General features: G+C 55.2%; 3 protein-coding genes across 7 annotated transcripts; 2 read left to right on the forward strand and 1 right to left on the reverse strand.

The window, feature by feature from the left end:
- Window positions 1-99: 99 nt before the first annotated feature.
- TUBGCP2 (tubulin gamma complex associated protein 2) lies at window positions 100-12,454 on the reverse strand. Its single transcript, XM_033154545.1, has 17 exons — window positions 12,255-12,454; window positions 11,907-12,035; window positions 11,136-11,327; window positions 10,551-10,710; window positions 9,709-9,916; window positions 9,145-9,344; window positions 7,317-7,506; window positions 6,998-7,143; window positions 6,237-6,417; window positions 5,631-5,811; window positions 3,268-3,440; window positions 2,859-2,987; window positions 2,221-2,341; window positions 1,577-1,720; window positions 1,347-1,475; window positions 698-861; window positions 100-426 (listed from the first exon to the last, which is right to left on the reverse strand). Exons 1-17 carry the CDS (start codon window positions 12,426-12,428, stop codon window positions 315-317), a joined length of 2,733 nt encoding a protein of 910 aa, XP_033010436.1. The 5' UTR covers window positions 12,429-12,454; the 3' UTR covers window positions 100-314.
- A 35-nt stretch (window positions 12,455-12,489) lies between these two features.
- On the forward strand, window positions 12,490-15,622 carry ZNF511 (zinc finger protein 511). The gene is made up of 6 exons (XM_033154809.1): window positions 12,490-12,600; window positions 12,718-12,788; window positions 12,903-13,107; window positions 13,422-13,546; window positions 14,334-14,531; window positions 15,273-15,622. The coding sequence occupies exons 1-6, from the start codon at window positions 12,505-12,507 to the stop codon at window positions 15,340-15,342; spliced, it is 765 nt and encodes a 254-aa protein (XP_033010700.1). The 5' UTR covers window positions 12,490-12,504; the 3' UTR covers window positions 15,343-15,622.
- A 1,378-nt stretch (window positions 15,623-17,000) lies between these two features.
- On the forward strand, window positions 17,001-25,529 carry LOC117049870 (cytochrome b561). Of its 5 annotated transcripts, XM_033155036.1 has the most exons (7): window positions 17,973-18,022; window positions 19,666-19,670; window positions 21,406-21,640; window positions 22,105-22,203; window positions 22,694-22,797; window positions 23,807-23,964; window positions 24,385-25,529. In XM_033155036.1, the coding sequence occupies exons 3-7, from the start codon at window positions 21,433-21,435 to the stop codon at window positions 24,578-24,580; spliced, it is 765 nt and encodes a 254-aa protein (XP_033010927.1). In that variant the 5' UTR covers window positions 17,973-18,022; window positions 19,666-19,670; window positions 21,406-21,432; the 3' UTR covers window positions 24,581-25,529. The 5 variants fall into 5 exon arrangements, with proteins under 5 accessions (XP_033011111.1, XP_033011016.1, XP_033011198.1 ...); XM_033155220.1 differs by lacking the exons at window positions 17,973-18,022; window positions 19,666-19,670 and adding an exon at window positions 17,001-17,035 and having other exon boundaries at window positions 21,410-21,640; XM_033155125.1 differs by lacking the exons at window positions 17,973-18,022; window positions 19,666-19,670 and adding an exon at window positions 17,561-17,655 and having other exon boundaries at window positions 21,410-21,640.
- The last annotated feature ends 455 nt before the right edge of the window (window positions 25,530-25,984 follow it).

Below are 25,984 nucleotides of genomic sequence, written 5' to 3' on the forward strand. Positions count from 1 at the left end.
CCTGTGTCATAATAATAGTAATAATTTATTATTTATACCCCCCCCCCCCCCAAATCTGGCTGGGTTTCCCCAGCCACTCACATGACAGGACTTCAGGAACTGCTTACAGGTACTTTTTATGTCAAGTAAAATACACCAAATTGTTCAGCTGTGTTGAAAAAGTAGATGCATCCAGAAACGCCACAATTCTTTATGGACAAGCAATGGCGGCTGCAGTGGGAGTGTCTTGCTGCAGCTCTAGGTTACCTATGCAATAAAAGTGCTAAATTTACCCAGGGAGTTTTGGGTGCAGCCCCTGGGGAGGGGGAAGGGGGTCACTGGGTGGCCACCAGAGGCCTGGGGGCCCCTGCCTGCAGCACGGCCTTCTGGCTCCGCTCGGCAGACATGTGCTCCAGCCGCTCTGTGTAGAAGCCGTTGAAGTCCAACCTGGGGGGGGGAGAGAGAGAGAGAGAGCGGGGAGGGTGGCAGCAGCACAGGAGCGTGACCAGGAAGTCCCTCTGCCACAGCAGAAGAGCAGGGTCTGGACAGTCCAACCTCCTGCTTCCTGCCATGGCCAAGCAGGCACCCCAGGGAAGAGCCCCCTCCCTGCAGAGCCGCCCTGATGCTGGGAGGAGGACAGAGCCTCCACACGAGCCACAAGCTCCCTCCAGCTGCCCAAGAGATGCTGCTCTGTCTGCCAAAGAGGGTCCCTGCTCACCTGTAAATGATGTTGATCATGCTGTGCTCGCAGTCGTTGGTGCTGTAGATGCTCAGCTTGTCCAGCAGGTCCAGGAGGTGGGCTGAGAAATTGCTGTCAAACTTGTTGATTGTGGCCTCGAAGCCAGAGGTGATGTGCAAGGAATCAGCCTGCTCTGCTAACAGCTGCAGAGAAGGAAGCGGGGGGGGGGGGGGAGTTAAGGCTCACAAGGGAGAAGGGAGGCCAGGCAAGGAAGCGGCCCTGGCCCTGCTGCCATGGTTTATCCTGGGGCAGGATTTTTTGGAGAGCACAAGGACTTGGGAAGGAGCCAACGGGTGCTCAGCACCATGAGAGAAGGGCTCTGTCCACACTTGAGGTGCTTTCCTCAAAAGGCACGAGAGGGATTTGGCTACCTAGCGGACTACGAGACATTGGCAACGACAGCAGGAATGCAGTAGACAAGACCATGGCTCTGTCATGCTAAGCCGTTGTCTGGTCTACCCCCTCGGGGAGTCGTCCTTCCAAGCCTACAGAAGCAGAGCACTGAAGCTGGGGCATCTGCAGGAGGACATGGGCTCTAACATGCAGCTCCAGACCTTCCCAGCATCCCTAAGCAAAGGGTTGGGATCTGCAAATGAAGAGGCACCTTCACCCTCCCCCGCACCCCTACCTTGTTCGCCAGCTGCTTCCGGGCGGATTCCTCTGTGCGCTCCTGCTCAGTGGGGGGGCCCCTCATGGTCCCGTGCTCCACTGTCAGGCGTCCCAGCTCATTGTCCAGCTTTATGCTGTGGGATAATCTCTGGTGGGTGGGACAAAGGCAGGCATGAGCCCAGAGTACACTGGTGCACCCAGGGGGTGCCCCTCGCTCCCCGTGGCAGAGGGACGTAAGAGGGAGCTCACCTGCATGCAGTTGGTGAACATGACGCAGACAGACATCATCTTGGAGAAGATCTTCAGCAGCTCTGGGTTGGTGAGCATGCAGTCCTTCAAGCAGTTGTCCAGGAAGCTGGTGTGGTGGCTCAAGACATCATCAATATTGGAAGCCTGCCCAGAGGAGACAGCAGCCCATCAGAAATGCCCCCCCCCTCCAAGGCAGCAACGAGGGAATCGGAAACAGCCATGGCCAGAAACAGTTCTCTGCTAACTCTGTATGTTGATTGTAACAAAAGTACAATGACAAAGCCTTATTTTCAGGGGCTGAGGCAGGTGGCAAAGGGAGCGCCATCTGACTGTCACATTGGAGGAAAGGGAGCACTATAAGCCGAAACGTAGCCAAGGGGGCTTTGGGGCCAGTGGCCTTCTGTGAGCAGCTACTTCAGGCTCTCCGGCACAGCAGAAAGCTCCTTACCAGCCGGATCCTTGCTTTCCCAAAAAAGAGCCTGACACCCTTCCAACTCACAAATGAAGCCCCTGCTTTAGCGGAAAAAGAAGAAAGCCCCTTGAGAACAGAGGCCCCACCCAGTCCCACCATTGGGAGGCGAAATGAGGAATCGGGGGCCAGGTGTGGCCACAGAGGCTCTGAGAGCCACTGGCCCAAGACTGACCGACTTTAGGTTCTTCTCCAGGACGTGCCAAGTCGGCTCCATCACTTCGAACATCATGTAGTACTGGATATTCTGCACAAAGTTCAGCATCCGTTGGCGGAGAGTGAAGGCACCAGCAAACCTGGGAACAGGGGAGAGGGAGGAGCCTGGAGGGGTAGATGGGAGGAGAGACCCTGTGGGGCAGCAGGATGCTGCCCAGATGCCCAGGAAGGAGCCGAAACCAGCTGCCAGGATGGCAGTGCCAGGCAGGAGGAGCCCTGCAATGGGGGGGGGGGAGGAAGGCAGCAAGGAGAAGAGACCCCCTCCCCCCAGTTCTGACTACCAAGGTCTTTACCCCTTGAGCGGCTTCTGAAGCCTCAGTGCCCCCTTCCAGAATCTGAAGGGGGAGCTCCCAGGGCCAGGGGACTTACAAGGAGAGACCCTCTTGCTGCCAGGGGACAGCAGCCCAATGCCCTCCCATTGGCCTCGTCCATGCAAGAGGGTGTTTATTCTGCAGAAAGCAGGAAGGCCCAGGAAGTGCCCACAGCTCAATGGGCTGAGTACCCACGGCGCATGCGGAGGGGCCAGGCTCCGCTCTGGGCCTGTGCCTACAGAGACTCTGCTGGGGATTGGGTCTGCTTGGCTCAGGGAGAGCTCACCATTTGGAGGAGTGCAGGGAGCACTTCTTGGCCGTCTTGCTGCTGATCCAGACGTTGCACAGCTGGCGCTCCACATGTTTGCAGTAGAACATGTGCCGGAAGAGCATCTGGTAGCGCGTCAAGGCCTTCCTAGGAGACGGGGAGAGGCGTGGAGGAGCTGCTGCTTGGCCAGGGCCCGGAGGGGCCAAGGCAGGTTACCTCAGGGCCAGCGGCCGGCCAGCCAGTCCTCTTTCCTCCAGAGGCACTGAGGAGACCTTTCCAGCATTCCCTTCCCCTCCAGAGTTATGATGCATTGACTGAGGCACATGCATGGAGGAAGGAGGATCAGGATCAGGCCAATGGCTGGCTGTGCTCTGCCCCCTCTGGATGGAAAGGATGAGCCACCATCAGCCGAGCTGCTGTGCCTTACCTGTTGATGATCAGCGAGAGAGGCCACTTCACGATGTAATCAAACGAAAAGGCTTCCAGGCCGCTGAGCGAGAGCTCCGTGGGGTCTGCGTGGATGATGGCCTTCTCCTGCTTGGTTTCAATGGCCAGGACTCTCAGGAGCTGTGTGATGAGATCGTGGGGCATCAAGTCAACCTGGAAAGAGGGGAAAGGGCCGTGAGAGGAAGGAGGCCAGTCAGATACTCAAGCTGCCAAACAGAGCATGTGAACAGACTGTCAACAAACAAATGATAGCAAATATTTGAATTTTCATTCACTGACAGTCCATGAGGCCAAAGTCAAACCCTGAACCAGCAGAAACGCTCCTTAGTAATCTTAAAAAACCTAGAACAAAATAACAACAACAACAACAACAACAACAACAAAAATAAATAAATAAATAAATAAATAATTAATTAATTTATACCCTGCCCATCTGGCTGGGTTTCTCCAGCCACTCTGGGCGGCTTCCAACAAAGTATTAAAATACATTGGACCGTCAAACATTAAAAGGTTCCCTAAACAGGGCTGCCTTCAGATGTCTTCTAAAAGTGGGGTAGTTGTTGTTCTCTTTGACATCTGGTGGGAGGGCGTTCCACAGGGCGGGTGCCACTACCAAGTAGGCCCTCTGCCTGGTTCCCTGTAACTTGGCTTCTCGTAGTGAAGGAACCGCCAGAAGGCCCTGGGCACTGGACCTCAGTGTCTGGGCAGAACGATGTGGGTGGAGACGCTCCTTCAAGTATACTGGACTGAGGCCGTTCAGGGCTTTAAAGGTCAGCACCAACACTTTGAATTGTGCTCGGAAATGTACTGGAAGCCAATGTAGGTCTTTCAAGACCGGTGCTATGTGGTCTCGGCGGCTGCCAGTCACCAGTCACCAGTCTAGCTGCAGCATTCTGGATTAGTTGTAGTTTCCAGGTCACCTTCAAAGGTAGCCCCACAGAGCGCATTGGAGTAGTCCAAGCGAGAGATAACCAGAGCATGCACCACTCTTGCGGGACAGTCTGTGCGCAGGTAGGGACTCAGCCTGCATACCAGATGGAGCTGGTAAACAGCTGCCCTGGACACGGAATTGACCTGCGCCTCCATGGACAGCTGTGAGTCCAAAATGACTCCCAGGCTGCGCACCTGGTCCTTCGAGGCACAGTTACCCCATTCAGGACCAGGGATTCCTCCACACCTGCCTGCCTCCTGTCCCCCCAAAACAGTACTTCTGTCTTGTCAGGATTCAACCTCAATCTGTTAGCCACCATCCATCCTCCAATCGCCTCAAGACACTCACACAGGTTCACCGCCTTCACTGGTTCTGATTTGTAAGAGAGGTGGAGCTGGGTATCACCTGCATATTGATGAACACCCAACCCAAAGCTCCTGATGATCTCTCCCAATGGCTGCATGTAGATGTTGAAAAGCATGGGGGAGAGGACAGAACCCTGAGGCACCCCACAAGTGAGAGCCCAGGGGTTTGAACACTCATCCCCCACCACCACTTTCTGACCACGGCACAGGAGGAAGGAGCGGAACCACTGTATAACAGTGCCCCCAGCTCCCAACCCCTCTAGATGGTCCAGAAGGATGTTATGGTTGATGGTATCAAAAGCCGCTGAGAGATCCAGAAGTAGGAAACAGCTCTCACCTTTGTCCCTAGCCCGACGGAGTTCATTGACCAACACAACCAAGGCAGTTTTAGTCCCATGATGAGGCCTGAATCCCGACTGGAAGGGATCCAAATGGTCTGCTTCTTCCAGGCGTGCCTGGAGTTGTTCAGGAACCACTCGCTCAATCACCTTGCCCAAGAGTGGGATTTGAGACTGGGTGATAGTTGGCCATATTGGCCGTGTCTAAAGATGGTTTTTTAAGAAGCGGTTTGATAACCGCCTCTTTCAGTCGGTCTGGGAAGGCTCCCTAACAGAGAGAAGCCTTCACTACCCCATGAAGCCCATCGCCCAGCCCTTCCCGGCTAGGTTTTATAAGCCAGGATGAGCAAGGATCAAGGAGACAGGTGGTTGGCTTCACTTGTCTAAGCAGCTTGTCCACATCCTTGGAGGCAACAGATTGGAATTGATCCCACGCAACTTGACCAGACAGAACTCTAGCACTCTCCCGCCCTGGCCCTGGCCCTGCTCCCACGGTGGAGTCTACCTCTTCCCGAATCTGAGCGACTTTATCTGCAAAGTCTTTTCTGTGCTTGGGTGGGCAAGGGCTCCACACCAAACGTCCCCCAGAGCCCTGCTAGTCCTGCTAGCCAAGCCAAAGCTACTTGCAGGGTTGCCCAGGCTCAATGGGGAGACACCAGCAGCACCTCTGGGGCTCAGAGGCCTTGCCTTTGTGCCGGACGTCCTTTACCTTCAAGTCATCCTTGAAGGGGTCTGTGTTTGCTGTGCTCATCCGCAGGGCCAGCTCCAGCAGAGCCTCCAGCCGGGTGGGGACGATGTCGTCCACCTGCTTCTTCAGCTCCTCTTCAGTAAGGTCCATGAAATGGACGTAGAAGTCCCCCTGGTCCATGAGGAAGTAGTGCTTGATGGACCTGCTCACAGAAAGGGGCCACCAGTCAACTCACTGTGGCAGGAACGGAGGAGGCAGGAGGGACCCTTCACCCACCGCCTGCCTCCTCCCGCCTGGTAGAAACAGGAAGACGTGGAATAAGAAGTGCTGCAAATATCTTTATGCCATCTGCAATAAAGCAGTCCCTTGCAATTCAGCTGGGAGGCAGGAAATGGGGGGACTCCCTTGAAGTGGGGGGTCCCATGGCCCCTGCCCCTCTGCCCGGCTCCTCCTGCAGCCTCAGGGCAAGTCCATGAAAGTGCCTGCCTCCTGCCCCCTACTGGGAAAGCACAAGCTCCTCCACACTTTTGCCCAGTCATTTCCCAAATCAGCAGCCCCTAAAACTGTCCCAGCTGGCCTGGAGAAGAAAAGCAGCCTGCAAGAGATGCTACCTGGAGGGAAGCAAACCTTAGGTGGGCCACAAGTTCTTTCTCTTCCATGAGGAAATCGAGCAGCACTTTGCTGGCGTAGTTGTAGGCTTTCTCGATCTGCTCCACATATTCCCGCTCCTTCAGTGTGTAGATGACCTCTTTGGCCAGGGGGCAAGTGACGTCACGGCCACACTCCCGAACGACATTCAAATACTTCCCTGCAGGATGGGAGGGACAAAGGGACATGAGGACAGGCTCAGCTCTTCACTAAATGCTCTTCAGACCTTGTACACAAACAAATGAGCACATTTCTTCTCCCTTCCCTGCTGTCACCCTCATCCTCCCAATGCGTAAAACTTAATCTGAAATTAGTCTCCGCTGAAACTCATTTGGTTAGTTTGGGCTGACTTCTCCAATCCGTTAAGGTATTTTTGTATCCCGATTCTGTCTTCTGCAGCATTAGCTACCCCTCCCAGTTTGGTATCCTCTGCAAATTTGATGAGGATCCCCTCAATTCCTTCATCTGTCATCTGCCTCCTTGAAGGAAGGGCAATGGAAAGAAGCCAGATAAATACAACAATCAGCTTTTGGAGCTTGAGAAAAAGCTCACAGGATCTCCTCCATACGACTCGCCCAGAGGCAGAAGGGAAGAGCTGCAAAGGGAACCAGACCTCCCAGGTACTCCACAACCTCTCCCCAGCCCCCACCTCTCCCTCTGCCTGGGGGCTTCTCCATCCACTGCATGATCCTCCCTCCACCCCTCCCACTTTCCTGTCAACCAGGGAGTTGGCTGCTCACCTGTGCTGAGAATTTTGTCTGCAATCTTCTGGAGGAAGGAGGGGATCTGCTGCTGGACGATTGTGTACCTCTGATCCCAGTACTTGTCATTATAGTCCTCTTGGATCTTCTCCTTCTGGAGCTCATGCTCTTCCACCATGAATTCACTGTGGAATTAAAAAGCGGTTAGGCCCATGGCGGGGAGGCGCGGAGCAGGAGGCTTCCCAGGGCACTTCATCCAGGCAGTCCCAGGACACACCGCCCTGCTTGGACTCCCAAACAGACCAGAGGTTTCTCCAGCTCACATGCCAAGAGAGGACCACAAGGTTCCTCTGCCCACCTGTAGGGATCATTGATGATGCCTCGGTAAATCCATTTCTCCAGGATTTCGAAGTAGGGGACGCTGGCGGCCTTGGTCAAGTAGAGGCAGAGCTCCTGGGCTTGGCTGTCTCCTGTGTAGTTGAATGTCTTATCGTGCAGCAGGCTGAGTGTTGACCCTCCAACACACTCCCCTTTGTCCACAGAAGTGGCTGCAACAAAAAGCAAATGCCAAGAAGAATGAAGTCCCGCTGAAGCCAGGGCAGAGGCGCCCATCCCTGGAAGACACACCTGGATGTTGCAGGGGCTCCCCGCCCCCATCTGAAAAGGGGTCAGGAGGAGATGGCTGCTCTGGACCATGGCCCGGGACACCAGCTTACAAGGTGAGCGCCCAAAGAGGAGGCAGTGTTTCCGTGGGGCTCAATAGGCTCAATAGGCCCTTGGGGTTGCTGAAGCGAAACCTGCCTCTCAGATGTCACTTGTGGCCCCCAAAGGTGCTCAAGAACCTCTGAAAAGAGGTCACTGGCAACCATTTCAGGAGCAGAACCTCTGCCAATCCCTGAATGCGTGATTGAGGTGCTCCAGCCAAACTGCTGTGCTGAATCTGAATCATGTACAACTGTTTATTCAAAGAATGTCCCCCCACCCAACCCAATTCAGTTGAAAGAAGCTTCTGCAAAATCAACAAATAATGTACAGCTCACAGACTGCAGACACAGACACACAGAAACAGAGAGAGAGAGCGTGCCAGCATTATTCCCGCAGTCAACAGGAGGGACCAGGGGATTGGTATTAATAAATGTATTATAAATTGTTATTGTTATTGTAAGGGATTTCAGTGAATGCTCATGAGTAATCAGTCGGACGCCGTTGTTTCTAAAACCAAGTTTCTTTATTGTGCAGATATGTACAGTGCAGCACCAAGAAATACGTCTAACTCACCCTTCGTCAGAGTCCGGGAATGGCCCTTTCCGGTTCTTTGCCCAGCAAAAAAGCCGCGGGATGCGGAACCCCCGCCTACCCCCTCTGCGCCCTCCCCCCCAAGCAAGTGAGGAGGCGGAAGAGGCGCGACACCTCCAGTCCCTGCTTGATGCGAGGGCTCTCCTTCCCTGTCAGAGCCCTGACTCCTACTTCCCCGTCCCGTCTCCCCCTCCCTACTGGAGGGATCACTGCCCTCCTCACTGGAGGAAGACAAATTGCTGAGCAGGTGGGGCGGGGGCTCGCGATAGCCTGAAAGTCCTGGCAACCCTTTGGGCTGATGTGAGGGCAGTTATAATGAGGATTTTATTGGATTGTAATTGAAAACTAATAAAAATTATCATCTGCTCTGGGGCTCCAGGGTAGGGGGGACTTGGGAGGCTTCCACAGCATTTGCGGGGGGCGGGGTGTGTAAAAAGGAAGCTCCCCTGCAGCTCCTCTTTCTAGGGCTGAGGGATGGGGCTCCTTGTGGGAAGGAGGAGCAGTGGCATTCCCAGGGGGCCCTGGTCCTCCCTCCAGGGGGTGGGTAGGTCCAGAAGTAGCCCCTTTGACTTTGCTGCCCACAGGAAAAGGAATGACCAAATCACTGGCCTCACCTGAGACTGGCATGAGGGAACCCCTTTTAGCGCTGGGCTGCTGGACTCCCTTGGAAGGACCCTCCCTGCAGCAACATCCCAGCAGTGGACGGAGCCAGAGCTCCACCTGAATACATGGACCCAGCTCCTTCCCCCGCCCCCCCCCCCCTTGATGAAGGAGAGCCATCTCCGCCTCTCCTGGCAGTGGGGCTCCAAGGTCAAAGCCTCCCTCCCTCCCTCCCTTGCCCCCTTCAGGGGAGCTCACCACCCTCCAGAGAGACCCTGCCCCGCACTCACCTAGGGAAGCCAGGATCTCCATAGTCCTCATGGTGGGCTGGATGTAGAACCAGAGCTTCTGCAGGGAGAGCAGGCCTTGGCGCTGCAGGTGCTCCAGCTGTGTCACCAGGGTCATGTACTCCTTGACCAGGGCCCTCATGGCGGCCGCCAGCGCGTGGTTCACCTGCCCGTACTCAAAGGAAGACTTCTCTTCCACAAACCTGTCAGGGCGCAGGACAGAGAGCTGCTGCTGGAAGCCAGCCCCAGCACCTCTGGGCCCCTCCAGAAACGTGGCCCACCAATGTCACACCCCCCCCCACCTGCCCAAGACACAAGGAAGCCTTGTTCTTGTGCAGCTCGGCAATGAGAAGAAGCAGGAAGCTCTCTAGGCAGGTGGGCAGCCCCTCATTGCTCCCTGAGTGCCAGGGGCCTATGGGGCTCTGAGCGGCTGCTGCAGCCCCCAGGTGGAAGGAACACAAGAGGCCCACCCCCCAGCCCTCAGCTGGAGGGATGGGACATAGGCTGTTGCTGCGTCTTCTTCGCCTCCCCCAGCTCCATCCTTGATGAGGAACCCCAGGCTGCTACCTGGTGACAATGGAGTAGCTCGCTGCCACGGGGAGGATCCTGGTGACCAGCTCCTTGACCGACATATCCAGGTTGGGGTCCACCAAGAAAGTGCGGCTCTCTCTGCCCACCAATGGCTGCGCAGTGATGTACCGGCCATCCACCCCAATCAGGACGTAGAGCAAGTCCTCCACCACGGCAGATTCCTGGGCTGCCAGAGGCAAAGTCCCTGGCAGAGGAAAGTGGCATGTCATGCGCTGGCGCCACTCAAACAAATGCATCTAGGGAACCCGCCTGAGGGCCAAAAGGGCAGCTGGCCATTCTTAAAAAGAGCAAGGTCTCTCACCACTGGGAGGGGAGGGGGCATTTTACAGGTGGCTGCATTGAAATGCTCTTTGACTTTATCCCTATTGATATTTTGTGTACCTGGACACGGTTTCGCGTGCTTATTTTTTATGTCAAGCTGTTTGACACTGTTTTTATTGCGCCTGCTGGGCTCATGCATAGAACTCTACTCATATTCACGTGTTTTTAATCTATGGTAAGCTGGCAGTTGTTGGCAGCTATGGGAGAGGAGAGGGCTCTTGGGCTTGGATCCTGCCTATGGATTTCCCATTGGGGGCATCTGGTGGGCCCCTGTGAGGACAGGATGCTGGAATGGATAGACCCCTTTGGCCTGATCCAGCCGCCCCACTCTTCTTGTGTTCTGGACCTTCCGTGCTACACTGCCCAGACCCACGTCAGCAGAGCATCACCAGCTGCCAGGCTGCCCATTAACGGTCCCAGAGAAACACCTAGCAGGCAGGGTAGGCAGAAACAGACCCAGGCTGTGAGACCCTCCGCTCCTCTCATGCAAGACTCACCTATAGGCACCGTGGTGTCCAGGCTCAGGCTGGAGCTAGTGAGGAAGTCCCCGATGAGGGCCGGCCTCTCATACACCCAGGCGGGAAAGGATGGGATGGGCTGCCCAGAGTTCTTCCTGTTCTGCTTGTCCCTGAGCGACTTCCGCACCAGCTCAAGAGACTGCCAAGGAAGAGAGCGAGTGACAGGCCAGCTCAGAAACTGAACTATCAAGCAGCCATGGTGGCAGGGTGTGTGGCAGCTGGGCTCCCACTCACTGCCAGTCTCTGCCCCCTTTGCTCAGGGGGCAAAAGAGGCTGGCACAGTGTTTGCACCCAGGGAGGCCTCTTAGGACCCACCCCCAGTCCCCTTGGCAAACCGGAGAGCAGCCCACCCACCCGGAGCATTGGACAAGGCAGAACTTCCTCTGAAGTAGGCACTACAGGGAGCCCAGCTAGGGGCCTCCTGCAGCTGCCCACTGAGGTCATTGGCTTCCCCATCCCAGGCTTGCTGTGTGTGCGAGAGAAACCCCAACGGTTTTGGCTGCAGCAGAACCTTCCCTTCCCTTCCCTAGTAATGAATCAGGGGACCCGAGAGAAGAGAGGGACCTGTGGGGCGCTTGAGCTGGTTGTGACGGTGCCCAGCTGCTTCCGTAACTCCTCCAGCTCCTGGACGGTCATTTTGGCTGCTGTTGAGGGGATGGAGAAAGTGACGCTGCTGCTGGCTCCACCACTGTTGGCTGCTGTGTTGGCTGCCAGCTCTGCCCTTTCCTTGGCATTTTGCTGCAAGTACTGGAGGGTCTGCAAAAGCCCCACAAAAAGCAGAACTCAGGAACGGCACCAAAAAGCCCAAGAGGCACAGCCCACAAGGTGAGTGGATCTTCCAGCCGCCTCCCCAGTCTTGATATATGACAGCCGAAGTGGAGGCCAAATTCAAATTCAGGCCTCAGGCCAGAGCAACCTGTTTCTCTCTTGTCAGTCTGCTGGGTGGGAGGGGAGAGGGGGGAGCAGGGGGCTCTGGACCCTCCAACCATGGGCTGCAGGTTCCACCCTCTGCTTCTTCTCTTGATGGGGAACTGGTGAGCCAGCGCCAGTTATCAAGGACAGCGCTGGGCTGAGAAATGGCTGGCTGGGGGCAAGGCAGCTTGGCTTGTTCATGCTGACTCGGCAGGGCTGCTTCGGGGGGACCCCACCGAGGTCTGTCCTGTCTCTCTGTCCCCGCTCTGGGCCCCACCCCCCTTCCCCGGATCTGAAACTGCTTTCTTTGTCTCCATCTCCCCCGACCAGGAGCTTTGTCCCCTTCTCAGCTGGAGGGGAGGGGGCTCATGTCTGTCCCATCCTAGGCATCTGTCCCCTTTGGCGCCGCTCTCCTCTCCCCACCTCCTTGTCCTCGGTGAGCTTGGAGAGCAGCTGCACCAGCGAGTCCAGGTGCCGCGTGTTCTTCGACTTCAGCTCGTCGTACTTGGTCAGAAAGTCTTCCGGCGTCCGAGAAAACTCCGCGATCTTCACCTGCGGGGAGAGGGGGAGGGCAGCGGGGGAGGTCAGCGCCCGGCGGGGGGAGGCTCCGAAGCCCCGGGAGGAGGAGGGGGAGTCCCTGGGGAGGGTCCCGGGGCCATCGAGCCCCCCACCACAGGGCGAGGGAGGGAGGGAGGGAGGGAGAGGGGGGCCCGTGGGAGGTCCTTCCTTCCCCCCTTCCCCCCTTCCCCCCTTCCCTCCCCGGGGCCTCGCCTTGGCTCCGAGGGCGGCGGCGGAGGTGGCGAGGAAGGGCCCGCTCTGGCTCCTCTGCAGCAGCTCCACGTAGCCCTCGGCGCCGCCGCCTTCCCCGCAGGAGCCCCTCGCGCGGAGGAGCCGGAGAAGCTCGTTCACGTCGTGGTGGAGCCGGAACTCGCTCATGGCCGCCATGGACCGGGAGAGGAAGCGGAAGCGGGAGAGAGAGAGAGACCCGCCTCTTCCGGCAGCAGGCGAGGAAAGCGGGAGGATGCGGGACGAGGAAGGCGAGCGAGACGGAGGAGGAGGCCCCTTCCGCTTCCGCCCGACCAGGCTCCGCTTCCCCGCCCAGCACCCCTTCTTCGAGGCAGGCGAGCGGGCGGGCGGGCAGAGGGGGGAAGCCCTGGGCTGCCGAAGGGGCCCTCCCGGAAGTGGCGTTATCGGCGGCGCCCCCGCTCATCCGGGTCTTTCTTCCCTTGTTTAGGACGGCGACGTCCAGCGGCATCTCCGCCTCCAGGATGCGCAGCCCAGCGACCCCCCCGGAGGGGCCTCCCGGTAAGCGTCGCCCGCGGGCGCCCCTTCCCCCTCCCTCGTTCGCCCCCTGCGGGGCGGGTCTGGATGGCCTTTGGGTGCCCCTTGCGACCCCCCCCCTCCCCGTGTCTCCCGCAGGCCCCACGCTTCCTTCTCGTGCCCGGCCGTGGGCTGCGCGCAGGTCTTCGACTCCCTGGCCAGCTGCGAGCATCACTACGGCCTCCTGCACCGCAGCGCCTGCTCCGCCTGCCAGCGCACCTTCCCCTCGGCGCACCTGCTGCACCTGCACCTGCTCGAGTGGCACGACGCCCTCTTCGGGCTCATGGCGGAGAAACACAGCCTGGTGAGCGAGGGCAGGGAGGGGGGGGGGGAGAGCCAGAGGCCCTGCCCACCGCCCGAGGGCTGCCCCTAGAAGGCTCCTGACTGCTCCATGAAGTGGCTTATAGTCCGTATAATAGACCATTGGACCAGTAGCCAGCTTCTTCTTCATGATAATAATTTTATGATTTGTATCCTGTCCATCTGACAGTTTTGCCCCAGCCACTGGGCGGCTTCCAACAAAATATAAAAATGCAATAAGACATAAGTTGGTTTTTTTTTAACCCACCCCTGCTTGAGTGGCTGGGACCCCAAATGCTGACCAGCCCCCTTTTCTAGTACCAGTGCCTGGTTGAGAGCTGTCCAGAGAAGTTCAAGAACAGCAAAGAGCGCAAGGAGCACTTGGTCCGGGCTCACTGCTACCCGTCGGACTTCCGCTTTGATAAACCCGTGAAGGCAAAGAGGTAAGTCCTCAGGTGTGGATAACGGGGGGGGGGGGGAGGGAGGCAGACATGCTCACTGTTCAGCAGACCGGCTTTGGACATGGAGCAGGGTGGAGCAGACAAAACTTCTATCTAGTACTGTTTGGCTTTCTTTGGAATCCTGCCCTTTTCACCAAGGAGCCAGGGGCACGGCTCCCCCATCCATGCTATGTCGCCACAACAACCCTGTAAGGTAGGTAAGGCTGGGAGGAAGTGCCTGGCCCCAAAGTCACTTGGTGAGCCTCATGGGTGGGGAGGGATGCTGCTGCTCCAGAGAAGCGGACACGGGGCAATGGATTCAAACTACAAGAAAGAAGATTCCACCTAAACATTAGGAAGAACTTCTGACAGTGAGAGCTGTTCGGCAGTGGAATTTGCTACCAAGGAGTGTGGTGGAGTCTCCTTCTTTGGAGGTCTTTAAGCAGAGGCTTGACAGCCATCTGTCAGGAATGCTTTGATGGTGTTTCCTGCTTGGCAGGGGGTTGGACTGGATGGCCCTTGTGGTCTCCTCCACTCTATGATTCTATGAAATCCTCTTCTAAAAAGTATTTGCCTGCCACTGTGACTGCTGCACCACCCAGGCTCCTGCCTGCATGTTGCAGGAAGAAAAGCAAGCCTGGGGTGAGAAGAAGCTGACAAGGGAGAAGGGCCAGGACTCACAGACAGCCTCCATGTGGTGAGAGAAACTGGGGTGGTGGAGGCAGCAAGGTCCTCATGCCTTTTCATAAAGTTCACAAGGGTTTTGCTCTGGGCTGTGTTTTTGCGCCAGCACAAAGGAAGTGAGATCTCCCTCCAGAGAGAGCGCCTTCCCAATGGATGTGCGGGAGGGAGAAGACTGCAGGGAGCCAGCAGCAGACGATGGCATGGAAGTCGGTCCCAGCGAGAGCACAGAGGAGAAGCCGCCCCAGCCTGGGGCAGAGGACACGCCAGCCTTTCCGCTGCCTGAGAGGACACTCTACAGGACCAGGTCGGTGCCTCTCCTGTAGCGGATGTCCTCGTCTTAGCATCCGCTTGTTCTTTGTGTGTGGAAAATGATGTCAATGCTTGCTTCTTTAGTCAGCCACAAACTAAAAGGGTCACAAAACTTCCAAGAGAAAATAGCTTTCTCATCTTAAAATCCTGCCCCAAACCTTTTAGAATGGCTGGAAGCTGCATGAATGGCATTGTGTGAGTGAAACTCGGGGTGGTTTGCCACTACTAACAAAAAATGTTATTTTAATTTAATGTATATTAAAATTATATCTCCCTTCCTCCTGAAGAAGCACAGGGTAGCATCGTCTTGAAATGTGTACGTCTGTGGCCTCTGGAGTAAGGAAGAGCTGTTCTGCTTTTGGAATATTGTTTGCATGTATATATGTTTGCATAGCTTTGTTACTGAACTGGTGACTGAGTAATTTGTTTTACTAATCAAATGACAATGCTGCATGCACTTGTGGTAACATGAGCTCAATGTGGAGGTAACAGAAATGAGTTAAAATAAGGAACTACACCCATTGTTGAGCCTGAGGGGCTGATCAACAGGAAAGCGGAACAAATTTCGATAGATTTCTGGCCTTCTGTAGTCACACAAATTATCTTCAACGGCAACGCTCACATACGGCATTTGGAAACCCGAGAAGCCCCAGCCAAGCCTCTGATCCACCAGGAGCCCTTTTTACTGCTGGCCACAATGACACTGAAAGCTCTCTTGCTGTTCCTTCTATTCCAGTGTCCCACCCACTGTTTGCTTTGGACAAGGGGCAAAGCGCAGCTTCCAAGGCAGAAAAAAGAAGGCCTGAGGGACCCAAGAGGAATTTCCAGAAGCGGCAGAACAAAGAAAGACTCTTGCAAAGCCCAGATGGCCTTTCCTCGGGCGGAGGAGCTGGTTTTGACCCTTCAGCAGAGGCAAAGTGGGCTCCGGTGTAGGGAGGTGTGCCTGCCCTACCTGGCAGAGACAGCGAACTGAGGCCTTCTCCAACTGTGAGCTGCTCCTGCAGGCTAGGAGTCCCCAGAACCAGAGCTGGGTGCGGAGGGTGAAAATTGTTTCCGTATTTTTGAAAATAAAATTCTTGGTGTTTACAGAGTCCTGGATGTTGAAAAGAGCAGCTGGTTGATTAAGCCACAAGAGGCAAATGGAGGGTCATCTCTCTCTGAACAAAATGCACAAAATACACAATCTGCATCTAAAAGTAATCTGTTCCTGTGTGGCAAGAGATTTCCTATCGTCTATCGTCTCTCCATTGATCAAAGGGGCCAAAGTATGATCTTCCCAGTCAATATCAGTCTTTTGGCAGAAGTAAGGGCACTAAGAGTCCATCTAAGAGAGCCAGTGTGGTGTAGTGGTTAGGAGCAATGGACTCGTAATCTGGTGAACCAGGTTCGATTCCCCGCTCCTCCACATGCAGCTGCTGGGTGACCTTGGGCTAGTCACACTTTTCTGAAGTCTCTCAGCCTCACTCACCTCACAGAGTGTTTGTTGGGGAGGAAAGGAAAGGAGACTGTGAGCCACTTTGAGACTCCTTAGGGTAGTGGCGGGATATCAAATCCAAACTCTTCTTCTTCATCTAGATCGACCAGCTGCCAAGCCCCATGTAATTGGCATGGCATTTAGGATAATGTTATCATCTGACAATTTTATTTCCCCCCCAAATATAGTATTTATACATCCTAAGACTTTAATCCAAAAATTCATAAACGTCAGACATTGCTTAAACTTGATGTTTCAAAGAAGCATTTTCCTAATTACATCTTCTGCAACATGTTGTGCATAGTCCCTTTCAGTACAAAAGTACCAGTACAATTCTAAATATCTTTTGTTGCACAAGATGTAGTTTATAATCTAACAACACATTTACTATGGAAGCTAAGACATAACGTTTCTTAGTGGGTTTATACAAAGAAAATCTCAAAGCAACTTAACAATATAAAATAGAACTGGATAAAACCAGTTAAAAATTGGGGTGGAGGGAGACCCCTAACAAAACAATCTGTATCTATGAAACATCGGTAGATGCTGGTGGCTCTATCTTAAGGTGCCTGTCTTAAAAGGACTGTTTCCAAGAGAGACCTAAAAAGCGACAGGGAGTTCCACCGGGCATCCTCCTTCCTGTGGGGCCACCAGCGCATTGTGAGTTTCTCAAGCAGGGACCCCCCCCCCAGCACAGCCAGCTGCAGACGGCAGGGAGACTCCCTCAGCAGGGAGGGTGGACTTATATCGCCCCCCCCCCCAGCCGGCGCTTCGCTCGTTGGGGCTCAGGGCAGCCCCCATCGCCACCCGAGCCTGCGCCCCTGCACCTGCTCAGCCCGGACGGGCAGGGAGGGGTCCCTTGGCTGCACTCCCTCTTCCTCCCTCGCCCCGCAGCTCCCCCAGTTTCCATGGCGACGTGGTGGGGGTGGGGAGGGAGATGGCAGCTGCCGCCCCCCCCCCAGCCCGGCCGGGAGGAAGAGGCGGACGCAGAGGAGCAGCAGCGACTCGGGCAGAGGCACCGCCAGGTGAGTCGGGGGGGGGGAGGAGAGGGGCGCCTCCGTCGGCTGGCGGGCCCGGAGCCCCTCGAGCAAGCGAGCGCCAAGGTGGCCGCGCATCCTCCAGAGAAGACCCGACTGGTCGCCCCGCCACCCCGTAACTCAGGCCTGGGCGGGTGCGGGGGGGAAAGTGGGACGGGCAACCTCGCCCTCCCCCGCGGAGCGACCCAGAGTTCTCCCCCCCCTTCCGGCCAGCCCAGCCCTCCCCCCCGACCGGGATGGGCTTCCGTCTGCCCACACAGGACCCCTAGCGCTTGCGGGTCTGGCTCCCCCTCCTGATCCCTCTTCAGACGGAGGCTTCTGCAAGGAGGCGCCCTCGATCAGGCGGGTCCTGGCCGGGGTCCTGCCCCTTCGAAGAAGGAGCAGGGGGCCCTTCAAAGGCTGCCCCCCGACTCGCCCCTCTTTGGAAGCAAGGGAGACTGCACTACAGGGGGTTGGACTAGATGACCATGGGGTCCCCTCCAGACCCTGCCATTCTTGGGTCCTATAGACATCGCAGGAAGCCAGGGGCCCAAACCGGTCCCCTCCCGCGGGGCTGCGCGTTTCTCTCCGTCCTTTTCTGGCTTCCTGCCTTGGCGAGAACAGGAAAGGTGAGTCATGTTAGCTGAAGGTGGGTCCATCCAGTCCCGTGTGTTCCCCCCCCCGGCCCTTCTCCGAGGAATCGGACCATCCAGCCCGCCCCAGGCAAGAAGGATCCCCCCGGCTGAGTGGGCGTGGGCAGTTGAGGGCGCCCCTAGTCCGGAGCAGAAGCGCCCTCCCCGCCGCTCTGTGTGCGCAAGGGGCGGAGGTGGCTGCTGGGCACCAGAGGGGCGGGAGGGAGGTCCAGGCTCTCGCCGGAGGAGGAGGAGGAGGAGGAAACGGGAGCCTTGTCTCTCTGCTGCCCAAGGAGCTCCGGAGCTGCCGGCAGACGCGCCTTTTGTGGCTCAGGACGCGGGGCAGAGATCGCAGCAGCAGCAGGTGGGTCTTGGCTGAACTGAGCGCTGCCTGTTGGCGCTGGACTGCGCGGCGGCACCGCAGGAGAGGGAAGCAGAGCTGGGGGTAGTGAAGAGGGGGGCACCGAGGAAGGAGGAGACAGGGCCCCCCTGCTTTGGCCCCTCAGAACCTGGGTCGCTTGGGCTTGGGCTTCCGCCAGGTGAAAGCAGGATTTCTTTGTTTCTGCTAACTGTAATGGGCGCCCAAGAAAGCAGATGCCTCTCTCTTTCAGAAATGGGTGGCATGTGCTGGTCTGCCAGCCACTTCTGAGTGGATCCTACTTGCCAGAGTTCAGCCAAACAGGTGGGGGGGCCTGTGGGCAAGATGCCTTAAATGGTTCTTTTTTATATAAAGTGGAACCTATAATATTTATTTATTTGCAAAAATTTGTGGGAATTTTCAAGTCAGTGCTGGGTTTTTTGTGCAAGGGAAGTCTACAAAGTGTGTGTGTGTGGGGGGGTTTCCTCTGCTGTGACTTGGGGGGCAATTTTTATGAAAATACTGTAGCTTACATATATTTTTGCTGAGTCCCCCACTTTTCTTTCTTGTTGGTATTATCTGCTTTTGGGCCTTCAATATTTCTCCTTTTAGAAACACCCATCCTTCTTGGACTCTCTTCTCTTTGAGTATTTCTGACCATGGGATCACACCCAGTAGCTCCTTAAGCTATATGAAGTTGGCCTTCTTAAAGTCCAGAGTCTGTGTCTGACTACGCTCAGTTTTCCCTTTCCTCTGTATCCTGAAACCCAGGAGAACAGGATCACTTCCTCCCAAGTCTCCAAGATTTCAAGTGCTTCCATTTCGTTGATCAGCTCCTCCCTATTGGTGAGGACCAGATCCAAGATAGATGATCCCCTTGTTGGTTCTTCCACCTTCTGGGAGATGAAATGGTCAGTAAGGCATTGGAGGAATTTGTCAGGCCTTACACTCTTGGACTAGAAGATGACGCCCAGGGTCCCTTTCAACTCTACAATAGCACAGGGGGAAGGCACTTGGGATGTATGAAAGTTGGTTTGAGGTTTCTCTTTTTGCTTTTTTCTCCTTTGGCAGCAACTGGTAACTTCTTTCTATATCCCTCCCCCCTGCACTGTGATTGGGAGTAGGAAGGAGAGCCTGGCAAAGGTGCTCCCTGATTAGAGGCTGGTGCTGTCAGTCACCTCCCCCCCTCCTGCCCTGGGACATCTCTTATATGGCAAGCTTCAAGACACAGGCAGTGTGGGCCTGGCATGGAGGTGGGGGGGGGGGCGTGCAATGCTGCCTTATACTGAGTGGGACCCATTGCTGCATCTTGCTCAGTACTGTCTACACTGACTGGCAGCAGTGGCTTCCAGGATTTCAGGCAAGGACAAACGAAAGCTCATACCAAGAACAAACTTAGTTGGTCTCTAAGGTGCTACTGGAAGGATTTTTTTATTTTTTATTTTGTTTTGACTATGGCAGACCAACATGGCTACCTACCTGTAACTCCAGTTATGGAGGGCCGGGAGGAAAATGCAGCCCCTCCCCCTGGCAAATCAGCACAGCCTAAAGGAAGCCCCTGCCTTGCGCCTCTCCCAAGGGAGGCCTGGTCTGCAGCCAGAAGTTTTCATCTGTTTTAATGGCAGCTCCTGCTCTCTGCTATTGTGGAGCAGCAGACTCCAAAGTGCTCAGGGGGCCAGAGGGGGATCTGGTTGGGGAGCAGGATGTACCCAACATAAGCCTGGATCCTGGAAGCTGAGGTGGGAGTGGGTGTCTATCGGTGAATCTCATTTGCATCGATTCTTGCTCAGAGCTGCAGGCCTTATTAGATCAGCTCAGTTAAGTGGATTAAGTCAATTGGCTTAGCCCCGTCCTTCTCCCTGCTGCAAAGGCCAGCTGTGTGCTGTGCAACAGAACAGGCCCCCAGGGTACACACGTCCCTGGCAGAGGGGCAGGGGGAGCCAGAGCCCAGCAACGCAGCTGGGGGACAACTCACCAGGCTCCTCGGAGGCATTGCAGGCTCTGCTTCTCCACCAGCAAATGGTGGCGCTGAGGTTTTGTCCATAAATGTAAAGTGAAAGGACCCCTGGACAATTAAGTCAAGTCAAGGTGACTACGGGGTTGTGGTGCTCATCTCGCTTTCAGGACAAGGGAGCCGCTGTTTGTCCATAGACAGTTTTTCGTGTCATGTGACTAGCAGGACTAAACCGCTTATGGTGCAATCGGACACCATGACGGAAAACAGAGCACACAGAAATGCCGTTTACCTTCCCGCCACAGCGGTACCTATTTATCTACTTGCACTGGTGTGCTTTCGAACTGCTAGGTTGGCAGGAGCTGGGAAAGAGCCACAGGAACTCATTCCGTTGCGGGGATTTGAACTGCTGACCTTCTGGTCGGCAAGCCCAAGAAGCTCAGTGGTTTAGTCCTGGTTTTGCCCATAAGCACATCTAGGCTCCATCCTGCCCCATCTTTGGGTGGAGACTCAGTAGAAGAGAGAATCTGGAAGGGAGCCTGCAGGGGGTGGTCAGACTTTGCATTTCCCTTTCCCAAGAGCAGAGGATCTTGCATGGATTGGAAACTCCCAGTGCAGAGAGAACATTATCATTGTTGGTTGTGGCCCAACGAAGGCATTTTTGTGTTGTCATGGGGCTTGTGTTTGTTTTAAAGGGGAGGACATTTGCAGACCTTTCTGCTGTGTTGGGTCAAAGTGCAGAGAAGGACCTGAAGATGCAGGTGGGGGGAAAGCGTTTTGGGTGAGGGACCCCTGGGGGGAGTTTGGCCAGAGCGGCCTTCCCCAACATGGTGCTTCCTGTCTGCTCAGATGTTCTGAACTCTCTGGGTCCCATCAGGCACCCCTAAAACATTGCAGAAGGTGGAGGAGCCTCAGACTCTTGCCCCAGAGCTTCTGCTTGGGCTTTCTCCCCTGGGGCCAAGTGGGGCCATGCCAGCTTCCTCTTCTCCCCGATCCTTATAGAGCCACGAAATGGCGAAGGAGAGACCACAGGCAGCCTGGCCCAGTGTCTTAGTTGTGCATGAAAAGTATTCATAGAGCACCCTTCGTGCAAAATTCCAGAGCTGTGTGCAGCAAGCTTTACAAAAGAGATAAAATATCACTTTAAAACAATGCAGACAGATAATTAAGAATCACAACAGGCTCCACTGGAAGTCCAGCAACATCTTGAGAGCCACCTTTGGCTTGTAGAATAACTGGTCCACCCTCTGAGTCTTCTTTGGCCACTGGAATCAACAGAAGATCTGGTGACGGGCACAGCTTCTCCAAGGTGCTGCTGCCAAGTGGAACAAGGAGGGGTGCAGGTCTCCCCCAAATTCCGGTTCCCCTGAGATTTCCAGAGGCAGCCCTTCCCCTCCCTGGGTCTACCTGCTGACAGCTGTGCTCCCCTTGTTTGGCAGCCCCAGGCTCTGCTGAGCACAGCATGGAGGATTCTCCGGCCAGGAGCGCCAGTCCATCTGGCCTCACCTACGCCGTGGCTGCTTCGCAAGTGGTGGGCTTGGCCGTGATCACCCTGACGGGGGCCTGGATGGGCCAATACCGGGGCGGCATTGCCTGGGATGGATCCAAGCTGCAGTTCAATGCCCACCCACTGTGCATGGTCATTGGGATGGTCTTCCTGCAAGGAGACGGTAAGGAAGTGGTGGGATGAGGGCCTTTTGAGAACTGCCTTCCGAGGGAGACAACTGGGAGCTGCTTATTTCAAACCCCTGCCCCTGCTGTAACTGCGTTCACAATTTAGGAGAGGGGGCAGAACAGGATGTGCCGCTATCCCCTGTCTCAAAGGAGGCAGAAGCACATATTGCACTGTCTAGTCCACAAACTGTGTCTGTGCATGGTCATTCAGCCACATGATCAAGGCAGATGCTTCACTAGATTATCTTCCACTCTGTTATTCAAATCCCAGACTTTTGAGAGACACTCAAACTTTTTCAATTATTTATTTGTTTATTTTTTAAAATATATTTATGATTTTATAAGTGTACAAAATACGGAACTGAAGAACGCTACTTGTAGGGTCTGAGCAGAGCAGTTCCTGGCCAGGGGAGCAAGACCCACACCTTGCCCCTCGCCCCTCCCTCTTCTCCTCTTGCAGCCCTCCTGGTATATCGGGTCTTCCGGCATGAGAGCAAGCGCTCCACGAAGATCCTGCATGGGCTGCTCCACGCCCTGGCGCTGGTCATTGCACTGGTTGGTGAGTCCTGAGGGGGGGGGCAGCTGGAATAATCTGCCCCGTTTGCTTGAGCCTCAACCTCCTGCCTGCCTTCTCAGAAGCCCCTCTAAGGGGCATCAGGCTCAAGGGGGTGGTCAGAGGCTTCCCTGAGTCTCAGGGTCAACCCACAGCTCCTCTGACTTCTCCAATAAGCTGGAAGAAGCGGGGCATGTTTTGGACCTCCCTTCCCCCAAAAACATAAGGCTGGGGTGGACGAGGCTGTGGGTGGCTTACTGCGTTCCTCACGTATGCGGATTGGGATACAACTAGCAGGGCTCCCCCAGACAGACAGACAGTCTCCACCACCTGCCATTTCCACCCATCTGCTTCTTCCCAGGCAAGTTGGACCTGCCCATATCCCCATCCCTCGTGCTAAGTGGGGGCCCCCTCTGTTGCAGTTTTGCCTGAGGGTTGGGATGGTGGGGAAAGGCAGGGGGTCACCTGAGGCCTCTCCCTCCCTCCCTCCCTCCAGGTCTGATAGCCGTGTTCCAATTCCACAAGAAGCAGAGCATCCCGGACATGTACAGCCTGCACAGCTGGTGTGGCATCCTGGCCTTTGGCTTCTACTTTGTGCAGGTGAGACAAAAGCAGAGCGGGAGGAAGGAAGGAAGGAAGGAAGGAAGGAAGGAAGTGGGTGGTGTCTGCCTGGCCTCCTTCCAAAGCAGGTCTGTGCCCCAGAGAGCAGCGAGGGAGAAATGCACAAGGGGCAGGAAATCAGAGCAAGAGAAAGGAAGAAACTCTGGCTGCTGATTCCCCTGTTGAAACTACATTTGGTGCTGGGGCTCCCCAGATTCCTCAGCAGCCTTGGAGGGGGGCTTGAGCTGTCCAGGGCTCTGTCAGCATGGACACAAGCGCAAGGAGGGAGGACGCCCTTGAGCCACATCCTTGCTGCATGCTGCAGCCTGACAGCTTCAGAGCTTCCAGCAGCCGCCCACATCCATCTCAGGGGGACCTTTGATTCCAGGAATGGATGGGGGATCTCTGGGAGGGCTCCATCCGCACTGTAGAAACAACACAGGGCCCTTGACACTCTGTCTGCCTGGGGAGCTGGACCTTGGCTCCCAGGAGGCCCATCTTTCTCCAAAGCACAGCAGATCTGCATGGCTGGGGAGCCCTTCCTGCGCACCCTTCTTCCTGGGGGGTCACTTGCAGTGGGACCACATAGAATCTTAAGAGTTGGAAGGGACCCCCCAGGGTCATGTAGTCCAACCCCCTGCCATGAAGGAATCTCAGCTCAAGCATCCATGACAGAGGGCCACCCAACCTCTGCTTAAAAACCTCCAAGGAAGGAGGCGCTGAATCCCCTTTGAGCCAGCCCATGCCCCGCCCCCCACCGTGGCTTCTTGGGATCAGAAGTGAAGGAAGCTGTGGGGGCGGATTGTTGGAAGGGAGACCTTTCGCCCCTAATCCTGGGGCACCACCTGCCTCTCACCAGAGCTTCAAGGCGGTGGCGGCAAGGGAGTTTGCAGTGTTTGAGGGCTGGCTCCTCTTTGCCTCCTGTCAATTCTGGGGGTGGGATGGGCTCCCTGGGAGGTGGACTGTGCTATCTCTTGACTTTGGGGCACTGCCTCCCCTTCCTCCTTAGTGGCTGCTGGGCTGGAGCTTCTTCCTCTTCCCTGGAGCCTCCTTTTCACTTCGCAGCAGATACAAACCACAGCATGTCTTCTTTGGGGCTGCCCTCCTTATCCTTTCCGTTGCCACTGCCCTGTTGGGGATCCTAGAGGTGCTGCTCTTCAACATCAAGTGAGTGGCCCCCACTTTGTGGAAGTGTTTCTGTTTTAACTTACAACCTGATGGCTCTTTCTCTGCTTGGCTTCCTTCTGATAAATCCGGAATTCTGGGCTGTAAAGTGAGGGATGGCGCATAAATGACTGCCTAGGAGGGGTGTTCGTTATAGCTTTTTGCAGTTTACTTGGTTAATATATTCTCAAATCAATATCCTGCAAAATGGCAGCAGTGCTGGGCTTGGAACTGAGTGCCGTCTCCATCGCCTCCTCTGGCCTGGAAGGCAGAATGAGATTCTGAACATGTCTGGTCAGCAGATGAGTTGCCCAAAGCCTTGAGCTGCCTTTTTCTTGAATGAATGAATGAATGAATTAGAAATTGGGGGTGGAGTGGAGATAAAGCGCTTGTGCTAATGTCAACCTTTCTGTTCTTGCTCAGGGAGACTTACAGCTCCTTTGACCCGGAGGGAGTCCTGGCCAACACCTTGGGCCTCCTGCTGGTGGCTTTTGGGGCCATTGTGGGTTACATCTTGACACGGGAGGAGTGGCAAAGGCCCCCCTTGGCTGAGGAGATGGCCCTGTCCATGGATTTCAAGACCCTCACGGAAGAGGGTAGCCCAACAAGCCCCCAATGACGGCTGCCATCACTGCCTGCCTGTGTTTCCATGTGGTGTCTCTCGCTTGTCGTGCAACATGGTGGCTGCCACCTTTCCTGCTGGGCCATGTGTCAGCAAGCCCTCTCCAGAGGACTCTTTGCCACCCCTTTTCATTCAGTGGCCATTGCAAGGGCCTCCTGCCCCTGCTCTGCTCACAGGGGGTCAGTGCCTTGGTCACTCCTGTGAGCTGGGGTGTTGTGCCACTTTCCCTGTGCAGAGGGGATTTAACAGGGACTTCCAGTTTCTGCTCTGGAAGTGGTTCCTCTCTTCCTGCTCAGTGTTAATTAATGGCAGCAGGACAAGGAGTCCCCTGGGGCCATTCCCAGAAGGGGGGCTGACAGCACTCACAAAAAGGGTTCAGGGGTGTTGGGAGGGCAGCTGCAGATTCTGTGCTGCTGGAGGCTGTGACGTCTTGCAGAGCTGCATTAGTAAAAAACAAAATTCTGAAGGCTTTAGACATACACACCTTCCTTCAATTAATTGTCCAATAGATTTAAGCAAGCCTGAATATTTGTAGAGTTTCTCCTGTGTACACAGTGATTATCAGACATAACAACTGGGAGGCTGAGGCAAGAATGTTGCTTGTGCAATTTTGTCTCCTCTTTCTCTACTAGCAGATATTTGATTGAAATGTTTGCTTTTTCCAACTCCAGAAAGCCCTAACATTGACAGTCTCTCACTCATCCTGTTTTCTGGGGTTTGGATGCAGGCATTTCCTCTGACGCAAACTGTAAGAATTACTTAGCTAAGGATGAGGACCACTATGAGCACTCAATAGGCACTAGGACAATACTGATCTTAAGTGTGAAATTATTTTCCTGGGGACTCCTTGCCTTAATACAAATACACTCTCTTGTGTACTGACCAGTATATATTGTGTTTGGTGGATGAGATGGACTTCAATAAATATTTGCAGCAAGTTCTTGAATTGTTTGAAGTTGAATTGTCAATGAAATCTCAGCAGGGCCCTTTAGGACTGGATCTCAGCTGCTGATCAAGCTACACTCCTGAAGCTACTTAGTCCTGTTTAGCTCTTTCAAGAGTCGAGCCCAAATCAAGCCCAAAACTGTTCCACAAACCAGAGGCCCAGCCATCCCAGCATCTTTGTTGTGTTCTGCCAAGGGCAGCTGCTCTTTCTGGATTCGAAGGCAATAAAAATGCTTGGGGTGGCGACCACACGTTACTCATACCCAGCAAGAATGAAGCAGAACAAGCCACATAGCCAACCTGCATACAGCATGTTAAAGCACAAAGACTAACAAGGTAATGCTCAGCACCCCAGTTGGAGTGCCCTAGTGCCACCAGTGTGTCCAGCCCCAACTTATAGGATGCCAGGCAAAGCAAGAAGCCTGGTTCCTAGATTGGGCTTCTTTATTAAGGCAT

This window comes from Lacerta agilis, chromosome 1 (assembly GCF_009819535.1).
Source record: "Lacerta agilis isolate rLacAgi1 chromosome 1, rLacAgi1.pri, whole genome shotgun sequence".
Taxonomy (NCBI): Eukaryota; Metazoa; Chordata; class Lepidosauria; order Squamata; family Lacertidae; genus Lacerta; species Lacerta agilis.